Source organism: Tursiops truncatus, chromosome 5 (genome assembly GCF_011762595.2).
Source record: "Tursiops truncatus isolate mTurTru1 chromosome 5, mTurTru1.mat.Y, whole genome shotgun sequence".
Classification (NCBI taxonomy): Eukaryota; Metazoa; Chordata; class Mammalia; order Artiodactyla; family Delphinidae; genus Tursiops; species Tursiops truncatus.
The window spans coordinates 52650326-52672713 of NC_047038.1; the positions used below are offsets into that span (position 1 = coordinate 52650326).

Here is a 22388-nt window from a genome sequence, read left to right on the forward strand (position 1 = left end):
AGAATTAGAAGACCTATTGTTTTCCCTTAAGGAATATAAATTAAAGAAATATATAAACCTTTTTAAACCTTCTATATATGTATATATTATAAAAAAACATGTACTGTAGTCTACTGCTATAGTAGATATATGCAAGTATCTACCATACCTTGGAGAGGTATAAATGCTGAACTACAGTGGGCCCAAAATGGAAAGATTTTAGATAATGAGTACCTTACACTAGACCACAAGATTGGGTAAGTCTTTATAGACATTCACGGTGTTCTCTGGAAGAGTCCTCAGGTGGTAGACCTGGACACCTCCAAAGTGTCCTAATCATAGCTCTTCTTTGCCCTCTTAGTTGTTTGTTTGTTTTTTATGTTTATTGGAGTATAATTGCTTCACAATACTGTGTTAGTTTCTGTTGTACACCAAAGTGAATCAGCCATATGCATACACATGTCCGCATATCCTCTCCCTCTTGAGCCTCCCTCCCACCCTCCCTATCCCACCCCTCTAGGTCATCGCAAAGCACCGAGCTGATCTCCCTGTGCTACGCTGCTGCTTCCCACTAGCTAACTATTTTACATTAGGTGGTGTATATATGTTGATGCTACTCTCATTTCACCACAGCTTCCCCCTCCCACCCCGTGTCCTCAAGTCCATTTTCTATGTCTACTTCTTTATTCCTGCCCTGCAACTGGGTTCATCAGTACCATTTTTTTTTTTTTAGATTCCATACATATGTGTTAGCACACGGTATTTGTTTTTCTCTCTCTGACTTACTTCACTCTGTATGACGGTCTCTAGGTCCATCCACCTCACTACAAATAACTCAATTTCATTTCTTTTTATGGCTGAGTAATATTCCATTGTATACATGTGCCACATCCTCTCCATCCATTCATCTGTCGATGGACACAAAGGCTGTTTCCGTGTCCTGGATATTGCAAATAGAGCTGCAATGAACACTGTGGTACATGACTCTTTCTGAACTATGGTTTTCTCAGGGTATATGCCCAATAGTGGGATTGCTGGGTCATATGGTAGTTCTGTTTTAGGTTTTTTAAGGAACCTCCATACTGTTTTCCATAGTGGTTGTAACAATTTACATTCCCACCAACAGTGCAAGAGGGTTCTCTTTTCACCACAACCCTTCCAGCATTTATTGTTTTTAGATTTTTTGATGATGGCCATTCTGACCATTATGAAGTGATACCTCATTGTGCTTTTGATTTGCATTTCTCTAATAATTAATGATGTTGAGCATCTTTTCATGTGCCTCTTGGCCATCTGTATGTCTTCCTTGGTGAGTCTAGTTAGGTCTTCCGCCCATTTTTTAATTGGAATCTTTGTTTTTTTGACATTGAGCTCCATGAGCTGTTTGTATATTTTGTAGATTAATCCTTGGTCTGTTGTTTAATTTGCAACTATTTTCTCCCATTCTGAGGGTTGTCTTTTTGTCTTACTTATGGTTTCCTTTGTCGTGCAAAAGATTTTAAGTTCAGTTAAGTTCCATTTGTTTATTTCTGTTTTTCTGTTATTCTAGGAGATGGGTCAAAAAAGATCTTGTTGTGGTTTATGTCAAAGTGTGTTTTTCCTATGTTTTCCTCTAAGAGTTTTATAGTGTCTGGTCTTGAATTTAGATCTTTAATCCATTATGAGTTTATTTTTGTGTATGGTGTTAGGTAGTGTTCTAATATCATTCTTTATGTGTAGCCGTCCAGTTTTCCCAGCACCACTTATTGAAGTGGCTGTCTTTTCTCCATTGTATGTTCTTGCCTCTTTCTCGTAAATTAGGTGACCATATGTGCGTGGGTTTATCTCTGGGCATTCTATCCTGTACCATTAATCTATATTTCTGTTTTTGTTTCAGTACCATACTGTCCTGACTACTGTAGCTTTGTGGTATTGTTTAAAGTCAGGGAGCCTGATTCCTCCAACTCTGTTTTTCTTTTTCAAGATTGCTTTGGCTCTTCGGGGTCTTTTGTGTTTCCATATGAATTGTAAAATTTTTTGTTCTAATTCTGTGAAGAATGCCATTGGTAGTTTGATAGGGATTGCATTGAATCTGTAGATTGCTTTGGGTAAGTATAGTCATTTTCAGAATATTGGTTCTTCCAATCCAAGAGCATAGTATATTTCTCCATCTGTTTATGTCATCTTTGATTTCTTTCATCAGTGTTTTATAGTTTTCTGAGTACAGGCCTGTTGCCTCCTTAGGTAGGTTTATTCCTAGGTATTTTATTCTTTGTGCTGCGATGGTAAATGGGATTGTTTCCTTAATTTCTTGTTCTGATTTTTCATCGTTGGTGTATAGTAATGCAAGTGATTTCTGTGCATTAATTTTGTATCCTGCAACCTTACCGAATTTATTGGTTAGTTCTAGTAGTTTTCTGGTGGCATCCTTAGGATTTTCTCTGATTGTGTCATGTCACCTGCAAAGAGTGACAGTTTTACTTCTTTTCCAATTTGTATTCCTTTTATTTCTTTTTTTTCTCTGGTTGCCATGGCCAGGAAATCCAAAACTATGTTGAATAAGAGTGGCGAGAGTGGACATCCTTGTCTTGTTCCTGATCTTAGTAGAAATGGCTTCAGTTTTCACCATTGAGAACGATGTTGGCTGTGGGTTTGTCATATATGGCCTTTACTGTGTTGAGGTAGGTTCCCTCTGTGTTCATTTTCTGGAGAGTTTTTATGGGTGTTGAATTTTGTCAAAAGCTTTTTCTTCATCTATTGAGATGATCATACGGTTTTTATTCCTAAATTTGTTAATGTGGTGTATCGCATTGATTGATTTGCGTATACTGAAGAATCCTTGCATCCCTGGGATAAATCCCACTTGATCATGGTGTATGAACTGTTTAAAGTGTTGTTGGATTCTGTTTGCTAGTATTTTGTTGCGGATTTTTGCGTCCATGTTCATCAGTGATATTGGCCTGTAATTTTCTTGTTTTGTGATATCTTTCTCTAGTTTTGATATCAGGGTGATGGTGGCCTCGTAAAATGAGCTTGGGAGTGTTCCTTCCTCTGTAATTTTTTGGAAGAATTTGAGAAGGATCAGTGTTAGCTCTTCTCTAAATGTTTGATAGAATTCGCCTGTGAAGCCTTCTGGTCCTGGACTTTTGTTTGTTGGAAGATTTTTAATTACAGTTTCAATGTCATTACTTGTGATAGGTATGTATATATTTTCTAATTCTTCCTGGTTCAGTTATGGAAAATTGTACCTTTTCAAGAATTTGTCCATTTCCTCGTGTTTGTGCATGTTTTTGGCATATAGTTGTTTGTAGTAGCCTCTTACAATCCTTTGTATTTCTGCCGTGTCAGTTGTGATTTCTCCTTTTTCCTTTCTAATTTTATTGATTTGCGTCCTCGCCCTTTTATTCTTGATGAGTCTGGCTAAGGGTTTATCAATTTTTATCTTCTCAAAGAACAAGCTTTTAGTGTTATTGATCTTTCCTATTGTTTTCTTCGTTTCTATTTCATTTATTTCTTCTCTGATCTTTATGATTTCTTTCCTTCTACTGACTTTGGGTTTTCTTTGTTCTTCTTTCTCTAGTTGTTTTAAGTGTAGGGTTAGATTGTTTACTTGAGATTTTTCTTATTTCTTGAGGTGAGATTGAATTGCTATAAACTTCCCTCATAGAACTGCTTTTGCTGTGTCCCATAGGTTTTGGGTCATCGTATTTTTATTGTCATTTGTTTGTATATATTTTAAATTTTCTTCTTTGATTTCTTCAGTGATCTCTTGGTTATTTAGTAGTGCACTGTTTAGCCTCCATGTGTTTGCGCTTTTTACAGTTTTTTTCCCCTGTGATTGATTTCCAATCTCATAGCATTGTGGTCAGAAAAGATGCTGGATACGATTTCAATTTCCTTAAATTTTCCAAGGTTTGATTTGTGACCCAAGATGTGATCTATCCTGGAGAATGTTCCATGTGCACTTGAGAAGAAAATGTATTCTGCCACTTTTGGGTGGAATGGTCTATAAATATCAATTAAATCTGTGTGGTCTATTGTGTCATTTAAAGCTTGTGTTTCCTTATTTATTTTCTGTTTGGGTGATCTGTCCGTTGGTGTAAGTGGGATGTTAAAGTCCCCTGCTATTATTGTGTTACTGCCGATTTCTCCTTTCATGGTTGTTAGCATTTGCCTTATGTATTGAGGTGCTCCTCAATGTTTATTGGGTGCATAAACATTTATAATTGTTATATCTTCTTCTTGGATTGATCCTTGGATCATTATGTAGTGTCCCTCCTTATCTCTTGCAACAATCTTTACTTTAAAGTCTACTTTATCTGATATGAGTATTGCTACTCCAGCTTTCTTTTGATTTCCATTTGCATGGAATATCTTTTTCCATCCCTTCACATTCACTCTGTATGTGTCCCTAGATCTGAAGTGGGTCTCTTGTAGGCAGCATATATATGGGTCTTGTTTTCATATCCATTCAGTCAGTCTGTGTCTTTTGGTTGTAGCATTTAATCCATTTACATTCAAGGTTATTATCGATATGTATGTTCCTATTACCATTTTCTTAATTGTTTTGGGTTTGTTTGTTATTTTGGGGAGGATTTGTTTTTGTGGGTCTTTACTTCTCTTGTGTTTCCCGCCTAGAGAAGTTTCTTTAGCATTTGTTGTAAAGTTGGTTTGATGGTGCTGAATTCTCTTAGCTTTTGCTTGTCTGAAAAGCTTTTAACTTCCCCATCCAATCTGAATACGATCTTTGATGGCTAGAGTAATCTTGGTCGTAGGTTTTTCTCTTTCATCACTTTAAGTGTATCCTGCCACTCCCTTCTGTCTTGCAGAGTTTCTGCTGAAAAATCAGCTGATAACCTTATGGCGATTCCTTTGTAGGTTATATTTTGTTTTGCCCTTGCTGCTTTTAATATTTTTTCTTTGAATTTAATTTTTGTTAGTTTCATTAATATGTGTCTTGGTGTGTTTTTCCTAGGGGTTATCCTGAATGGGACTCTCTGTGCTTCCTGGACTTGGGTGACTATTTCGTTTCCCACGTTAGGGAAGTTTTTGACTATAATCTCTTCAAATATTTTCTCAGTCCCTTTCTTTTTGTCTTCTTCTTCTGGGACCCCTACATTCAAATGTTGGTGCGTTTAGTGTTGTCCCAGAGGTCTCTGAGATTATCTTCAATTCTTTTCATTCTTTTTTCTTTATTCTGCTCCTCAGCAGTTATTTTCACCATTTTGTCTTCCAGCTCACTTATTCGTTCTTCTGCCTCAGTTATTTTGTTATTGATTCATTCTAGTGTATTTTTCATTTTAGTTATTGTGTTGTTCATCTCTATTTGTTCTTTACTTCATCTAGATCTTTGTTAAACATTTTTTGTATTTTGTCAATCCGTGCCTCCATTCTATTTCTGAGATTGTGATTCATTTTTTTAAAATTTTATTAAAAATTTTTTTAACATCTTTATTGGAGTTTAATTGCTTTACAGTGGTGTGTTAGTTTCTGCTTTATAGCAAAGTGAATAGGCTATACATATACATATATCCCCATATCTCCTCTCTCTTGCATCTCCCTCCCACCCTCCCTATCCCACTCCTCTAGGTGGTCACAGAGCACTGAGCTGATCTCCCTGAGCTATGCAGCTGCTTCCCACTAGCTATCTGTTTTACATTTGGTAGTATCTATAAGTCCATGCAACTCCCTCACTTTGTCCCAGCTTACCCTTCCCCCTCTGTGTCTTCTCAAGTCTATTCTCTATGTCCCCCTCTGTGTCTCCTCAAGTCTATTTTCTATGTCTTTACCTTTATTCCTGTCCTACCCCTAGGTTCTTCAGAACCATTTTTTTTGTTTTGTTTTGTTTTTATATTACATATATATGTGTAAGCATATGGTATTTTTTTTTCTCTTCCCGACCCACTCAACTCTGTATGACGGTCTCTAGGTCCATCCACCTCACTACAAATAACTCAATTTCGTTTCTCTTTATGGCTGAGTAATGGTCCATTGTATACATATGCCACATCCTCTCCATCCATTCATCTGTCAGTGGACATCCAGGCTGCTTCCATGTCCTGGATATTGCAAATAGAGCTTCAGTGAACATCATGGTACATGAGTCTTTCCAAACTATGGTTTTCTCAGGGTATATGCCCAGTAGTGGGATTGCTGGGTCTTATGGTAGTTCTACTTTTAGATTTTTAAGGAACCTCCATACTGTTCTCCATAGTGGCTGTATCAATTTACATTCCCACCAACAGTGCAAGAGGGTTCCCTTTTCTCCACACCCTTTCCAGCAATTATTCTTTCTAAAGTTTTTGATCATGGCCATTCTGACTGGTGTGAGGTGATACCTCATTGTAGTTTTGATTTGCATTTCTTTAATGATTAGTGATGTTGAGCATTCTTTCATGTGTTTGTTGGCAATCTGTATATCTTCTTTGGAGAAATGTCTGTTTAGGTCTCTTGCCCATATTTGGATTGGGTTGTTTGCTTTTTTGATATTGAGCTGCATGTAAATTTGGAGATTAACTCTTTGTCAGTTGCTTCATTTGCAAATATTTTCTCCCATTCTGAGGGCTGTCTTTTCATCTTGTTTATGGTTTCCTTTGCTGTGCAAAAGCTTTTAAGTTTCATTAGGTCTCATTTTTTTTTTTTTTTTGGTTTTTTTTTGCGGTACACGGGCCTCTCACTGTTGTGGCCTTTCCTGTTATGGAGCACAGGCTCCGGAAACACAGGCTCAGCAGCCATGGCTCACAGGCCCAGCTGCTCCGCGGCATGTGGGATCTTCCCGGACTGGGGCACGAACCTGTGTCCCCTGCATCAGCAGGCAGACTCTCAACCACTGCGCCACCAGGGAAGCCCAGGTCTCATTTGTTTTTGTTTTTAGTTCCATTTCTCTAGGAGGTGGGTCAAAAAGGATCTTGCTGTGATTTATGTCATAGAGTGTTCTGCCTATTTTTTTCTCTAAGAGTTTGATAGTGTCTGGTCTTACATTTAGATCTTTAATCCATTTTGAGTTTATTTTTGTGTATGGTGTTAGGGAGTATTCTAATTTCATTCTTTTACAAGTAGCTGTCCAGTTTTCCCAGCACCACTTACTGAAGAGGCTGTCTTTTCTCCATTGTATATTCTTGCCTCCTTTATCAAAAATAAGGTGACCATATGTGTGTTGGTTTATCTCTGGGCTTTCTATCCTGTTCCATTGATCTATATTTCTGTTTTTTGTGCCAGTACCATACTGTCTTGATTACTATAGCTTTGTAGTATAGTCTGATGTCCAGGAGCCTGTTTCCTCCAGCTCCGTTTTTCTTTCTCAAGATTGCCTTTGCTGTTCAGGGTCTTTTGTGTTTCCATACAAATTATGAAAGTTTTTGTTCTAGTTCTGTGAAAAATGCCATTGGTGGTTTGATAGGGATTGCATTGAATCTGTAGTTTGCTTTGCGTAGTGTAGTCATTTTCACAATGTTGATTCTTCCAATCCAAGAACATGGTATATCTCTCCTTCTGTTTGTATCATCTTTAATTCCTTTCTTCAGTGTCTTAGAGTTTTCTGCATACAGATCTTTTGTCTCCTTAGATAGGTTTATTCCTAGGTTTTATTCTTTTTGTTGCAGTGGTAAATGGGAGTGTTTCCTTAATTTCTCTTTCAGATATTTCATCTTTAGTGTATAGGAATGCCAGAGATTTCTGTGCATTAATTTTGTATCCTGCTACTTTACCAAATTCATTGATTAATTCTAGTAGTTTTCTCATAGCATCTTTAGTATTCCCTATGTATAGTATCATGTCATTTGCAAACAGTGATGGCTTTACTTCTTCTTTTCCAATTTGGTTTCCTTTTATTTGTTTTTCTTCTCTGATGGCTGTGGCTAAAACTTCCAAAACTATGTTGAACAATAGTGTTGAGAGTGGACAACCTTGTGTGTGATTCAGCTTTACTGTTTTTTCTCTGAATTGTTTTTCAGGTAGATTGCCTATTTCCTCTTCATTTATTTGGTCTTGTAGGTTTTTACCTTGCTCCTTCATCAGTCACGTATTTTTTGGCCGTCTCTTTTTTTTTTTTTTGAGTGGCATTGTGTTTCTGTCTTACTGGTTGTTTGGCCTGAGGCTTCCAACACTGGAGTTTGTACGCTTTTGGGTAGAGCTGGGTTTGGTGCTGAGATGAGGACCTCAGTGAGACCTCACTGTGATGAATATTCCCTGGGGTCTGAGGTTTTCTGTTGGTCCAGTGGTTTGGACTCGGAGCACCCACCACAGGAGCTTGGGCCCGACCCCTGGCTCATGAACCAAGATCCCGCAAGCCATGTGGTGTGGCAAAAAAAAAAAAAAAAAAGAGAGAAAAATAACCAAGTTAAAAAAAAATTAGACTAGGAAACTAACAGATGTATTAGAAAGTATATAAAAATAAAAATATAGATGAATCAACAACCAGAAGGTACAACAGTACCACAATAGTAAAAAAGAGGAGGAGGGAAGAGATAAAAAAAAGGGGCAGGTGGGGAAGGCTTTGGCTCTGGAGGGCGGGACCTAAGCAAGGGCAAGTTTTGGGCAGTGGGCAGGGCCTATGCTTAGGACCCACAGGGCTGGAAGAGGCCCTGTGGGCTGTGGGAGGTGGGGCATAGGCTCAACGGAACAGAAGGGGCCCAGGTATGCTCCCCACCCCTGGTCTCAGAGGGTGGGGGAACTCACCTGGGAATCCAGCAGGATTTCTAGGCTCGAGTGGGTGAGGCAAACGCCCTCCTCTCCTCTCCTGTTCCTCTGGTTTCAGAGGGGCCCTCCTGCCTGCCTCTCCTTTTATCCCCTCGGCCTCCTTCCTATGCCCCCAGGACCAATGCGGCCATGGGGAGTGGGGGCCCTTGGAGGGCAGGGGACCGGCTTGGGAGCTCAGCAGTCTCCCCGTGCCCAAGTCAGTGGGGCAAATGCCCTCAGCTCTTCCTCCACTCCTCCCTGAGGGCCCCTCCCACGTGCCTTTCCTGATCTCCCCAGCCTCAGGGGCGCTGATCCTGTCTGGCCTCCACTTTTCCTCCCCCCTCAGTCCCCCCACGTCCTACCAGTTCACTTGGGGGTTCCTCCCATCTCCTTGGGCGTTAGGGTCCTCCACCAGCAGCCGGCAGGGAACCTAATTATGGGGAGACGTTAACTTGGCGTCTTCCCACACTGCCATCTTGACTCCACCCTGCCCTCTTAGTTTTAAATATTACTATGTGCTTGTTATGTGTTACGTACAGAGCTAGGTGCTGGGATAGTGAACAAGCTAGACAGATAGTCTTTGCTTTTTATGGGGCTTACATCCCAGTGGGGCACAGAGAATTTAAAGAGTCAATTATAGTACAATATAGTAAGCACTATAACAGGATAAGTACAAGGAGTACATAGGGCAGGCGCTTAACTCACATTGGGGATGTCGTGATGACTTATCACAGGAAATAATATTCAGACTGAGATCAAAAAGCTGAGCTGGATTTAGTCAGGGGAAGGGGTAGAGAAGAAAATTGCTTTAGGCATGAGGGAACAACAGGTTCAAAGGTGTTTATAGGTGGAAAAGAATGCAGTATATTGGAGGAACAAAAGTTATACGGCAACAAGAGTTGGGTGGTAGAGAGGAAAGGGGCATAGGAAAGAATTATGCTAGATCTGTAGGCAAGGATGTGCTTCTTACTCAAGGATTTGTAGACTGGATCCTAAAAGCATTTGGGTGCCATTTTAGGATTTTTAAGCAAAGTAGTGACATAACCACATTTGCATTTTATTTATTCAACAATGTACTGGATATCTAGTATGTGCCAGGCCTTATGCTAGGCACTGGAAATACAATCACTGGTGAATAAGGAAGACACTGCTCCTGACTAACCGCCAGGCAAATTGGCAAATAGGTTGAAAATAGTGTGGAAGCAGGGGAGACTGCTTATGAATCTGTCAGATGAATGCAGGCGAGAAATGTTGTTTGCCTAAAACTGTCAGTGGGGTAGAGAAGATGAGTGGCATTTATGGGGATTTAGGGAGACAGGAAGAGGGAGGAGTCAAGAGTGATACGGAGGTTTCTGCATTGTTCCTACTGACCCTCATCTCTTTGTATTACTAAATGTAAAATACGTGAGGACAGAGATTTTATTTTATTTTGTTTTATTCTTTTGTATTCTATTCTATTTCATTTTATTTATTGTTTTGGCTGCGCGATGTGGCATATGAGATCTTCCCCGACGAGGGATCGAACCCATGCGCCCTCACTGTACCTCCAGGGAAGTCCCAAGGACAGAGATTTTAACATGTTTTGTTCCCTGCTGTATCTCTATTACCTTGAACTTAGTAGGTTCTCATTAAATATTTACAATTGAATAAATATCTAACTTTATTTTGGTTTAATATGAATGATTTGGGGTTGTCACTTCTTACCTTTTTTTATGGATAAATTTCTTTGAGCATTAAATAACCCTTAAGTTCATCAGTAAGTGCTCTCAAGTTTCAATCCTAAATTTCTAAGTTTTATTAAGTTTAGAAATAATTACCATTAAAATAGAAGAATTTTTAAGAGTTATATTTAATTATACATCACGTCTCTTTACAAATGATGTAGTGAGTGGTATAAAATATATAGCTTTTAAACTATCTTGCATATAAGAAGAAATACTGAGATATCTAGAGATTATCAAATTTTTTTTCGCTTGTGAGTGGGAAAAGGTGATTTGTTTAGGTACATGGAATGCAGATTTTAGTAGAAAAAAACAATTAGCCAGAAATAATCAGTTAGTGAAACTGTCTGGTGTCCCCCTTTGGATGTCCCCCTTTGGATGAGGAATTTCTTGAGAATTCAGTGTATGGTTCTTGATTGTTAGAACGTGGTTGCTTTGCTGTAGGTACAAGTTATATGATTAATTTCAATGGGAGCTATATGTTGTGAAAGAGATTGAAAACTCTAAGTAAATGTTAAATTGTTGTGTTCTCCTATTGCCTTCTCTATGATTTTATATCACTCTGTGCCTCAGTCATTACATTTCAACCATCCTGGCTTTTTCTGATTTTTAAACATTCCATATTTTCCCACCTCAGAGTCTTGTGCTTGCTGTCCTTTTACTTAGAATGTTCTTCCCCCAGATCTTTGAATGGTTGGCTCCTTTTCACTCATGTCTTGGTTCAAATATTAGCTTTTCTAGACACCTTCCCTGCCCTTCCAAATCACTTTTGACTCTATCCTGCTCTCATTTTCTCATGGCACTTATTACTATTTTATATTATTCTATTGATTTATTTATTTGTTTGTTTTTATAAATATTGACTCTTTCTTCACTAGAATATTAGGTACATAAGAACAGGAGATAACTGTCTTAATCCTACCATATACTTAGTACTTAGAATGGCTCAAATATTTGTTGAATAAATAAATCTGTTTTCTTAATAAAAAACAATACATTTTGAATATAAAATGTAATATTACATAGAAAACATAATTTTCAAGACATTAAAATTTTACTAAATTTGTGAATTAATGTAGTATGTAAAATATTAATACTAAAACATGGCTATTACAAAAGATAGTATTTTTACTATCATTTCAATCCTATGGAAAAGGAAATTAGGAGAAATGAGAAAAGTTGATATATTAGTAAGTTAATGGACTTTTTTAGACTTCAGAATTAAAAAAAATTTCTCTAAGTGTTATAGTACTTACATACTAAAATTAACAGTTGTGAAAATTTTCATGTGAGCACTTACAGAGCTAAATAATTTTTAAATTTACCTAAGTTTATGAATTCACTTTAACTTTTAACAAGTCAGTAAATCATTAATTTACAACTACTATGCTAGTAGGATAAGAATTAAAGTTTTATTAGGTTGTTGTACCTTGTGTAAGCACATAGAACTGCTAACAAATATCTATTTCATTTCTATCATGGACTACAGAGGTAAGTAATTTCTAACAGGCGAACTGATTAATTATTAAGAGTAATGTATATACTTTTCAATTCTTAGCATAAGGGAAAATTGTATCAAATACATAACTCAGACTTCTTTGCCCCCTATATATGCTTTTGTGGTGCTTTTGTAGTTTTTCTTGCTTGCTTTTGGTTTGTAAACCTTTTGAGGGCAGGGGCCTGTTTACCTGTATATAACCAGTACATGGCAGTAGGCTCTCAGGTCTGTGGTTGTTGAGTGAATAAATAAAAACATGCATTCTTTGTTTATTTTTTTTTAAAAAAGAGTAATGTATAATACTCAGTTTCCTCTTTTTGTCCCCAGGTTTCCTTTACCCAGTCATCCTGCTGCACCTCCTGAACATCTTAAAGAACCTTTGGTATACATGAGGAAAGCACAGGTTGGCTACTGTTCATTTTAATTTTATTTTTCCATACCAAGTTATATAATGCAGAGTGAAAGATCCTTATTAATATTAGGACTATATTTATTATATGAAAGACTGGGTAAAGACCATTAAAGTGAGGTGAATACTATTTGCATACTTTTTATTTTCAGTAACCAAGGATTGCACTTACTTAACTATAGTAATCTTGAAAATGTTGAGTAGAAGGAAAAAAAATCATGTACTATACTGGCCTAAAATTTAAAATATCATAAAAGTAAATATTATGAAACAATTTGTTCCTAATGTTGTGTGATATTAAAGGAATGAAATGGGAATGAACTGACTCACTCTTCCCTTAAAATTTTAGCTTTTGACACCAGTGTTACTGATACTATATTTGAAACATTTGTTTTCACAGCAGGTTATACATACTAATTGTATTCTGTTACACAACCTAAATGAACCTTGTATCTAAAATGCACTGAAAACAACTAAAAGTCACTTTAAAAGCGTAAAATAAAATAACTTTAACAGAAAAACTGTAAAAAGCTGTTAAAGTAGAAACTTAACAAGTTCTGTCACATGCCCCTAATTCTTTTAGCTGGCCTTTGCCTTGGCCCTGTGTGGTCTACCTGCCTGTGAGGTGGCACTATTCATGAGCCTTCCTCACAGTGCTGGGGACTCTCTATCTAACACTGCTGAGGCATTTAATGAACCTCATAAGTCAACCTTCTTTCTCTATAGTCTCAGAAATTATTATGAAAATTTTCAGATACACCCTAAAGAACTCCAGTGAACCCGTCACCAGCTTCAACAGTTATCATAGTTCTGCTTCTCCTGAGAAGTGTTCTGCTTGCTTTGAGTTACCATGCTCCACAGTGGTAGATGTTAGGCAGGTTTTTCTTTTTCTGCTTTTATATTCATTTTAAAAACCCTCAAAATTAGAGGGTGAAAGGAAGCAATATAAACAAAAAACATGGAGATATTTGAGGAAATATGTAATATGTTTCTATCTCTAGGTGGTACTTTAGGGCTAGCAATCAGACAGTATTTATTATTGATGTGTCATAAATCATAATCATCACGTGATACACGTATGAAATAATTGGTCTTTTGTTGTAAAGATATAAACTCAAGAAAATAAAACTAAATGCTTAGGTCTAAGTATTTTTTGGCAAAATTTGAAAATTTCTGAAAGTTTTAGAGAAAGTATCAGTTTTAGCATAAGTATAAAAAACAAAGCACAAAAGTTGGTTTCCTATTAAGACTGAAGAGATACAGAGATAAAAAACAGGTCTGTTCTTAAAGCCTACTGCTAGTTGCTGAGACTATATATGAATGGTAAATATATGTATTGTGTATATACACACAAGGAGTATGGTACTCCTCTCTTTCCTCTCCAGGCTTACCTGCTAGATCCAGAGTTGGCACGCTACAGCGCATGGGCCAGATCTGCCCTGCCACCCGTTTTTGTATGGGTAGCAAGCTAGGAATTTTATTATTTTTTTTAACATTTTCAACTGGTTGAAAAATCAAAAGAAGAATAATATTTTGTGACCCATGAAACTTATAGGAATTAATAAAATATGTTTTATTGGAAAATAGTCATGCTCCTTTATTTACATATTGGCTATGTCTGCTTTTGCACTACTATGTCAGAGTTAAATAGTTGCTTTAGAGATGTTATGACCTGGAAAGCTTAAATTTTTTACTGTCTGCCTTTTTATAGAAAGTTTGCAGATTCCTGCACTAAATTAGTCCCTTTAAGAGCAGGGACTGTGCTTTTAATCCTGAGCATCTAAGCATAGTGCCTAGCCCACAGAACACTCTCGGTAAATGTTTGATGAAAGTCAGTTGACTCTTGAACAACGTGGGTTTGAGCTGCATGAATCCACTTATATGTGGATTTTTTTCAATGCTAAATATTGCAGTACTACACTAACCTGGGATGGTTGAATTTGCAGATTCAGAACCACAGGAACGGAGGGCCAAATGTTAAGTTATACTCGAATTTTCCACTGTGTGGAGTGTTGGCATCCCTAACATCCAAGATGTTCAAGGGTCAACTGTAATTGATTCCTTTTTGTTTCTCTGTTTGTTTGAAATTCAAGAATTGTTTATTATTTATCAAAATAAGGGAAGTGACATTTTTACAGTCTTTTTATGTGGGTCTCTAAATCTGCAAGACTGAAGATTTTTTTTGTTGCAGTAATTTTTTTTTAATATCTTTATTGGAGTATAGTTGCTTTACAATGGTGTGTTAGTTTCTGCTTTATAACAAAGTGAATCAGCTATACATATACATATATCCCCATATCTCTTCCCTCTTGCATCTCCCTCCCACCCTCCCTATCCCACCCCTCTAGGTGGTCACAAAGCACTGAGCTAGTCTCCCTGTGCTATGTAGCTGCTTCCCACTAGCTATCTATTTTACATTTGGTAGTGTATATGTGTCAGTGCTACTCTTTCTCTTTGTCCCAGCTTACCCTTCCCTCTCCCCATGGCCTCAGGTCCACTCTCTATGTCTACCTCTTTATTCCTGTCCTGGCCCTAGGTCATCAGAACCTTTTTTTTTTCTTTTTTTTACATTCCATATATATGTGTTAGCATATGGTATTTGTTTTTCTCTTTGACTTAATTTCACTCTGTATGACAGACTCTAGGTCCATCCACCTCACTACAAATAACTCAATTTCATTTCTTTTTATGGCTGAGCAATATTCCATTGTATACATGTGCCACATCCTCTCAATCCATTCATCTGTTGATGGACACAAAGGCTGCTTCCATGTCCTGGCTATTGCAAGTAGAGCTGCAGTGAACATTGTGGTACGTGACTCTTTCCGAACTATGGTTTTCTCAGGGTATATGCCCAGTAGTGGGATTGCTGGGTCATATGGTAGTTCCGTTTTTAGTTTTTTAAGGAACCTCCATACTGTTCTCCATAGTGGCTGTATCAATTTACATTCCCACCAACAGTGCAAGAGGGTTCCCTTTTCTCCACACCCTCTCCAGCATTTATTGTTTGTAGATTTTTTGATGATGGCCATTCTGATCATTATGAGGTGATACCTCATTGTGCTTTTGATTTGCATTTCTCTAATGATTAGTGATGTTGAGCAGTCTTTCATGTGTTTGTTGGCAATCTGTATATCTTCTTTGGAGAAATGTCCATTTAGGCCCTCTCCTCATTTTTGGACTGGGTTGTTTGTTTTTTGGATATTAAGCTGCATGAGCTGCTTGTATATTGTGGAAATTAATCCTTTGTCAGTTGCTTCATTTGCAAATATTTTCTTCCACTCTGAGGGTTGTGTTTTCATCTTGTTTATGGTTTCCTTTGCTGTGCAACAGCTTTTAAGTTTCATTAGGTCCCATTTGTTTATTTTTATTTCCATTTCTCTAGGAGGTGGGTCAAAAAGGATCTTGCTGTGATTTATGTCATACAGTGTTATGCCTATGTTTTCCTCTAAGAGTTATATAGTGTCTGGCCTTACATTTAGGTCTTTAATCCATTTTGCATTTATTTTTGTATACGGTGTTAGGGAGTGTTCTAATTTCATTCTTTTATATGTACCTGTCCAGTTTTCCCAGCACCACTTATTGAAGATGCTGTCTTTTCTCCATTGTATAGTCTCGCCTCCTGTATCAAAGATAGGGTGACCATATGTGCGTGGGTTTATCTCTGGGCTTTCTATCCTGTTCCATTGATCTATATTTCTGTTTTTGTGCCAGTACCATGCTCTCTTGATTACTATAGCTTTGTAGTATAGTCCAATGTCAGGGAGCCTGATTACTCCAGCTCTGTTTTTCACTCTCAAGATTGCTTTGACTATTCGGGGTCTTTGTGTTTCCATACAAATTGTGAATTTTTTTGTTCTAGTTCTGTGAAAAATGCCATTGGTGGTTTGATAGGGATTTCATTGAATCTGTAGATTGCTTTGGGTAGTATAGTCATTTTCACAATGTTGATTCTTCCAATCCAAGAACATGGTATATCTCTCCATCTGTTGGTATCATTTTTAATTTCTTGCATCAGTGTCTTATAGTTTTCTGCATACAGGTCTTTTGTCTCCTTAGGTAGGTTTATTCCTAGGTATTTTATTCTTTTTGTTGCAGTGGTAACTGGGATCGTTTCCTTAATTTCTCTTTCAGATTTTTCATCATTAGTGTATAGGAATGCAAGAGATTTCTGTGCATTAATTTTGTATCCTGCTACTTTACCATGTTCATTGAGTAGCTCTGATAGTTTTCTGGTAGCATCTTTAGGATTCTCTATATAGTATCATGTCATCTGCAAACAGTGACAGCTTTACTTCTTCTCTTCTGATTTGGATTCCTTTTATTTGTTTTTCTTCTCTGATGGCTGTGGCTAAAACTTCCAAAACTATGTTGAATAAAGGTGGTGAGAGTGGGCAACTTTGTCTTGTTCCTGATTTTAGAGGAAATTGTTTCAGTTTTTCACCATTGAGAATGATGTTGGCTGTGGGTTTGTCATTTATGGCCTTTATTATTTTGAGATAGGTTCCCTCTATTCCTACTTTCTGGAGAGTTTTTATCATAAATGGGTGTTGAATTTGTTGAAAGGTTTTTCTGCATCTATTGAGATTATCATGTTTTTTATCCTTCAGTTTGTTAATATGATGTATCACATTGATTGATTTGCATATATTGAAGAATCCTTGCATTCCTGGGATAAACCCCACTTCATCATGGTGTATGATCCTTTTAATGTGCTGTTGGATTTTGTTTCCTAGTTTTTTGTTGAGGTTTTTTTGCATCTATGTTCATCAGTGATATTGGCCTGTAGTTTTCTTTTATTGTGACATCTTTAACTGGTTTTGGTATCAGGGTGATTGTGGCCTCGTAGAATGAGTTTGGGAGTGTTCTTCCCTCTGCTATATTTTGGAAGACTTTGAGAAGGATAGGTGTTAGCTCTTCTCTAAATGTATAATAGAATTTGCCTGTGAAGCCATCTGGTCCTTGGCTTTTGTTCTTGGAAGATTTTTAATCACAGTTTCAATTTCAGTACTTGTGATTGGTCTGTTTATATTTTCTATTTCTTGCTGGTACAGTCTTGGAAAATTGTACCTTTCCAAGAATTTGTCCATTTCCTTGTAGTTGTCCATTTTATTGGCATATGGTTGCTTGTAGTAATCTCTCATGATCCTTTGTATTTCTGCAGTGTCAGTTGTTACTTCTCCTTTTTCATTTCTAATTCTATTGATTTGAGTCTTCTCCCTTTTTTTCTTGATGAGTTTGGCTAATGGTTTATCAATTTTGTTTATCTTCTCAAAGAACCAGCTTTTAGTTTTATTAATCTGTGCTATTTCCTTTGTTTCTTTTTCATTTATTTCTGATCTGATCTTTATGATTTCTTTCCTTCTGCTAACTTTGGTGTTTTCTTGTTTTTCTTACTCTAATTGCTTTAGGTGTACATTTAGGTTATTGATTTGAGATGTTTCTTCTTTCTTGAGGTAGGATTGTATTGCTATAAACCTCCCTCTTAGAACTGCTTTTGCTGCATCCCACTGGTTTTGGGTCGTCATGTTTTCACTGTCATTTGTTTCTAGGTATTTTTTGATTTCCTCTTTGATTTCTTCAGTGATCTCTTGGTTATTTAGTAGCATATTGTTTAGCCTCCATGTGTTTGTATTTTTTACTGTCTTTTTTCCTGTAAGTGATATCTAGTCTCATAGACTTGTGGTCGGAAAAGATACTTGATATGATTTCAATTTTCTTAAATTTACCAAGGCTTGATTTGTGACCCAAGATATGATATATCCTGGGGAATGTTCCATGAGCACTTGAGAAGAATGTGTATTCTGTTGTTTTTGGATGGAGTGTCCTATAAATATCAGTTTAGTCCATCTTGTTTAATGTGTCATGTAAAGCTTGTGTTTCCTTATTTATTTTCATTTTGGATGATCTGTCCATTGGTAAAAGTGAGGTGTGAAAGTCCCCTACTATGATTTAGTTACTGTCAATTTCCCCTTTTATGGCTGTTAGCATTTGCCTTATGTACTGAGGTGCTCCTGTGTTGGGTGCATAAGTATTTACAATTGTTATGTCTTCTTCTTGGATTGATCCCTTGATAGTTATGTAGTGTCCTTCTTGGTCTCTTGTAACAGTCTTTATTTTAAAGTCTATTTTGTCTGATATGAGAATTGCTACTCCAGCTTTCTTTTGATTTCCTTTTGTGTGGAATATCTTTTTCCATCCCCTCACTTTCAGTCTGTATGTGTCCCTAGGTCTGAAGTGGGTCTCTTGTAGACAGCATATATACAGGTCATGTTTTTGTATCCATTCAGCCAGCCTATGTCTTTTGGTTGGAGCATTTAATCCATTTACATTTAAGGTATTATCAATATATATGTTCCTATTAACAATTTTCTCAATTGTTTTGGGTTTGTTTTTGTAGGTCATTTCCTTCTCTTGTGTTCCCTGCCCAGAGAAGTTCCTTTAGGATTTGTTGTAATTCTGGTTTGGTAGTGCTGAATTCTCTTTTGCTTGCCTGTAAAGGTTTTAATTTCTCTGTTTAATCTGAATGAGATCCTTGCTGGGTAGAGTAATCTTGGTTGTAGATTTTTCCCTTTCATCACTTTAAATATGTCCTGCCACTCCCTTCTGGCTTGCAGAGTTTCTGCTGAAAAGTTAGCTGTTAACCTTATGGGGATTCCCTTGTATGTTATTTGTTGTTTTTCCCTTGCTGCTTTTAATATTTTTTCTTTGTATTTAATTTTTGATAGTTTGATTAATATGTGTCTTGGCGTGTTTCTCCTTGGATTTATCCTGTATGGGAGTCTATGCGCTTCCTGGACTTTACTGACTAATTCCTTTACTATGGTAGGGAAGTTTTCAACTATAATCTCTTCAAATATTTTCTTAGACCCTTTCTTTTACTCTTCTTCTTCTGGGACCCCTATAATTTGAATGTTGGTGCATTTAATATTGTCCCAGGGGTCTCTGAGACTGTCCTCAATTCTTTTCATTTTTTTTTTTCTTTATTCTGCTCTGCGGTAGTTAGTTCCACTATTTTATCTTCCAGGTCACTTATCTGTTCTTCTGCCTCAGTTATTCAGCTATTGATTCCTCCTAGAGAATTTTTAATTTCATTTATTGTGGTGTTCGTCATTGTTTGTTTGCTCTTTAGTTCTTCTTGTTCCGTGTTAAACGTTTCTTGTATTTTCTCCGTTCGATTTCCAAGATTTTGGATCATCTTTACTATCATTATTCTGAATTCTTTTTCGGGTAGACTGCCTATTTCCTCTTCATTTGTTTGGTCTGGTGGGTTTTTTCCCTGCTCCTTCATTTGCTGCATATTTCTCTGTCTTCTCATTTTGTTTAACATACTGTGTTTGGGGGTCTCTTTTTCGCAGGCTGCAGGTTCGTAATTCCCATTGTTTTTGGTGTCTGCCCCCAGTGGGTGAGGTTGGTTCAGTGGGTTGTGTAGGCTTCCTGGTGGAGGGGACTGGTGCCTGTGTTCTGGTGAGTGGGGGTTTATCTTGTCTTTCTGGTGGGCCAGACCACATCCAGTGGTGTGTTTTGGGGTGTCTGTGAACTTAGTATGTTTTTAGGCAGCCTCTCTGCTAATGGGTGGGATTGTGTTCCTGTCTTGCTAGTTGTTTGGCATGGGGCATCCAGCACTGGAACTTGCTGGCCGTTGAGTGGAGCTGGGTCTTAGCATTGAGACTGAGATCTCTGGGAGAGCTCTCGCTGATTGATATTACATGGGACCAGGAGGTCTCTGGTGGTCCAGTGTCCTGAACTTGTCTCTCCCACCTCAGAGGCTTAGGCCTGATATGGCCTGGAGCACCAAGACCCTGTCAGCCACGTGGCTCAGAAGAAAAGGGAGAAAAAAAAGAAAGAAAAATAAATTTAAAAAAAAATAAGTAAAATTATTAAAATAAATAATAATTTTAAAAAAGAGAGTAACCAAACCAATAAACAAATCTACCAATGATAACAAGCGCTCAAAACTAAACTAAGATAAACATAAAAATCAGAAACAAGTCAGTCGCAGACACCAAACCCCAAGTCTACAGTTGCTCCCAAAGTCCTCCGCCTCCATTTTGGGATGTTGTCTATTCAGGCATTCCACAGATTCAGGGTACCTCAAGTTGATTGTGGGGATTTAATCTGCTGCTCCTGAAGCTGCATGGAGAAATTTCCCTTTCTCTTCTTTGTTCGCACAACTCCTGGGGTTCAGCTTTGGTTTTGGCCCCATGTCTGTGTGTGGGTCGCCCTCAGGCATCTGTTCCTGCCCAGACAGGACAGGGTTAAAACAGCGGCTGATTAGCGGGCTCTTGCTCGTTCAGGCCTTTTGGGAAGTCTGAGGTCTTCTGCCAATGTTCAGTAAGTGTTCTGTAGGCGTTGTTCCACATGTAGATGTATTTTTGATCTATTTGTGGGGAGGAAGGTAATCTCCACCTCTTACTCCTCTGCCATCTTGAAGGTCCCTCACTACTAACTTTTATAACTACCAACTTTCAATCTGTCTTTCTCCTTATGTACCTTCAACTCTATTAACTTTAACCTCAAGCAGATGAACCCTTATAATGTGTCTCACTGCCTTCTAACAGACCTTCAGTGATTGCCAATTGCCTAACAAATGACGTTTCTACTCCACAGCCCACCATTTAAGAGTTTTACTATCTGTCCCCGGCTGCTCCTTCCACTTTATCAGTCTCTGCTGTCTTATAACTGCCGTTTCTGCCATTCCAAGTGAATCATTTTGCCTTTCCTCTTGCATCTTTAACACTTACTTTGTTTTCCTGTCATGGAAAGCCCTCTGCCTGCTTTACATTATGTAAATCCCATCTATTTTGTGTCAACTCAGATGGCGTCTCTTCTCTGACGTTGTTATTACCCTGTTGAAAGGATCTCTCCCTCTTTTGCACTCTTGTAGCACACTGTCATTTCATGGCCTTCATTCACAAATTGCATTCTATTATAGTAATTTCTGTACGCATCTTTCTGTCTTTTCCTATAAGCCTCTGGAAAGCAGTAACAATTTTTAAAAACTTTTGTGTAACTGTTACCTCTAGTATACTGACCTTTATGTAGCAGGAGCTTAGTAAGTTTATAATGAATCAATAAGTAAAGGCATTTACCATCCTTTCTAGCAATTATTACAATATTTACTTAAAAGATATTTACTGAATGCCTACGAGTAGAAGACACTCTGCTATGTGCTGTGAAGATTCAGAAATAAATTAGATACAGATTCTGCCTTCAGGTAACTTCATGATTTAATAATTGAAATAAGACTTGGACATATGTACCTATAACATAAGGTAGAAAGTGCTATGTGCTATAGGGAAGATGGCTAGGAAGTTTTCTGGGCTGATGAGGGGAAGAGGCTCCTTATACTGCATCAGCATTTTCCAGAGTGTTTTGTACTGAATCCTAGCCCTGAGAGATACTCCATAAAAGGGGGTTCCAGGGACAAATAAGTTTGGGGATGGAAGTACACATTGTTTTCCTCTTGGTGAATCACAATTTATTATTTTTAGTGGACTTGATTTTTTACAAGAGTTTTAGATTTACAGAAAAATTGAGAAGACGGTACAGAGAGTTCCCATGGAACCTGTACCCAGTTTCCCTATTAACATCTCACATTACTATGGTACGTTTGTTACACTTAGTGAACTAATATTAATACAGTATTAATAACTAAAGTTATACTTGATTCAGATTTCCTTAGTTTTAACCTCATATCCTTTTTCTGTTTTAGGATTCCATCCAGGATACCACATTACATTTGGTTGTCATGTCTCCTTAGGCTCCTCTTGGCTATGCCAGTTTCTCAGACTTTCCTTGTTTTTGATGACCTTGACAGTTTTGAGAAGTACTGGTCAGGTATTTTGTAGAATATCCCTCTCTTGGAATTTGTCTGATGTTTTTCTCATTATTAGACTAGGGTTGTGGGTTTTTTGGAGGAAGATCACAGATATAAAATGCCATTTATAGTCATTAGATTATATCATGGTATATACTATCAGTATGATATATCACTGTTGATGTTGACCTTGATTGCCTGATTGAGGTATTATTTGTGAGGTTTTTCCACTGTAAAGCTACTCTTCCCCCCCCTACCCTTTGTATGTATACTGTACCGTCTGGAAGGAAGTCATGGTCCACACTT

The 22388-nt window shown here is 37.5% G+C and overlaps 1 protein-coding gene across 6 annotated transcripts in view; it reads left to right on the forward strand.

The window, feature by feature from the left end:
- Positions 1 to 22388, forward strand: part of TBC1D19 (TBC1 domain family member 19) — a 197611-nt gene that overhangs the window by 37637 nt on the left and 137586 nt on the right. For 5 of the 6 annotated variants that reach the window (XM_073805135.1, XM_033856908.2, XM_019928045.3 and 2 more), the window contains one exon: positions 12181 to 12256. In XM_073805135.1, coding sequence (XP_073661236.1) covers positions 12181 to 12256 — 76 coding nt within the window. Of the gene's footprint in view, positions 1 to 12180; positions 12257 to 14613; positions 15074 to 22388 lie in introns of those variants that run through there. The other variant, XM_073805136.1, reaches the window with a different exon arrangement.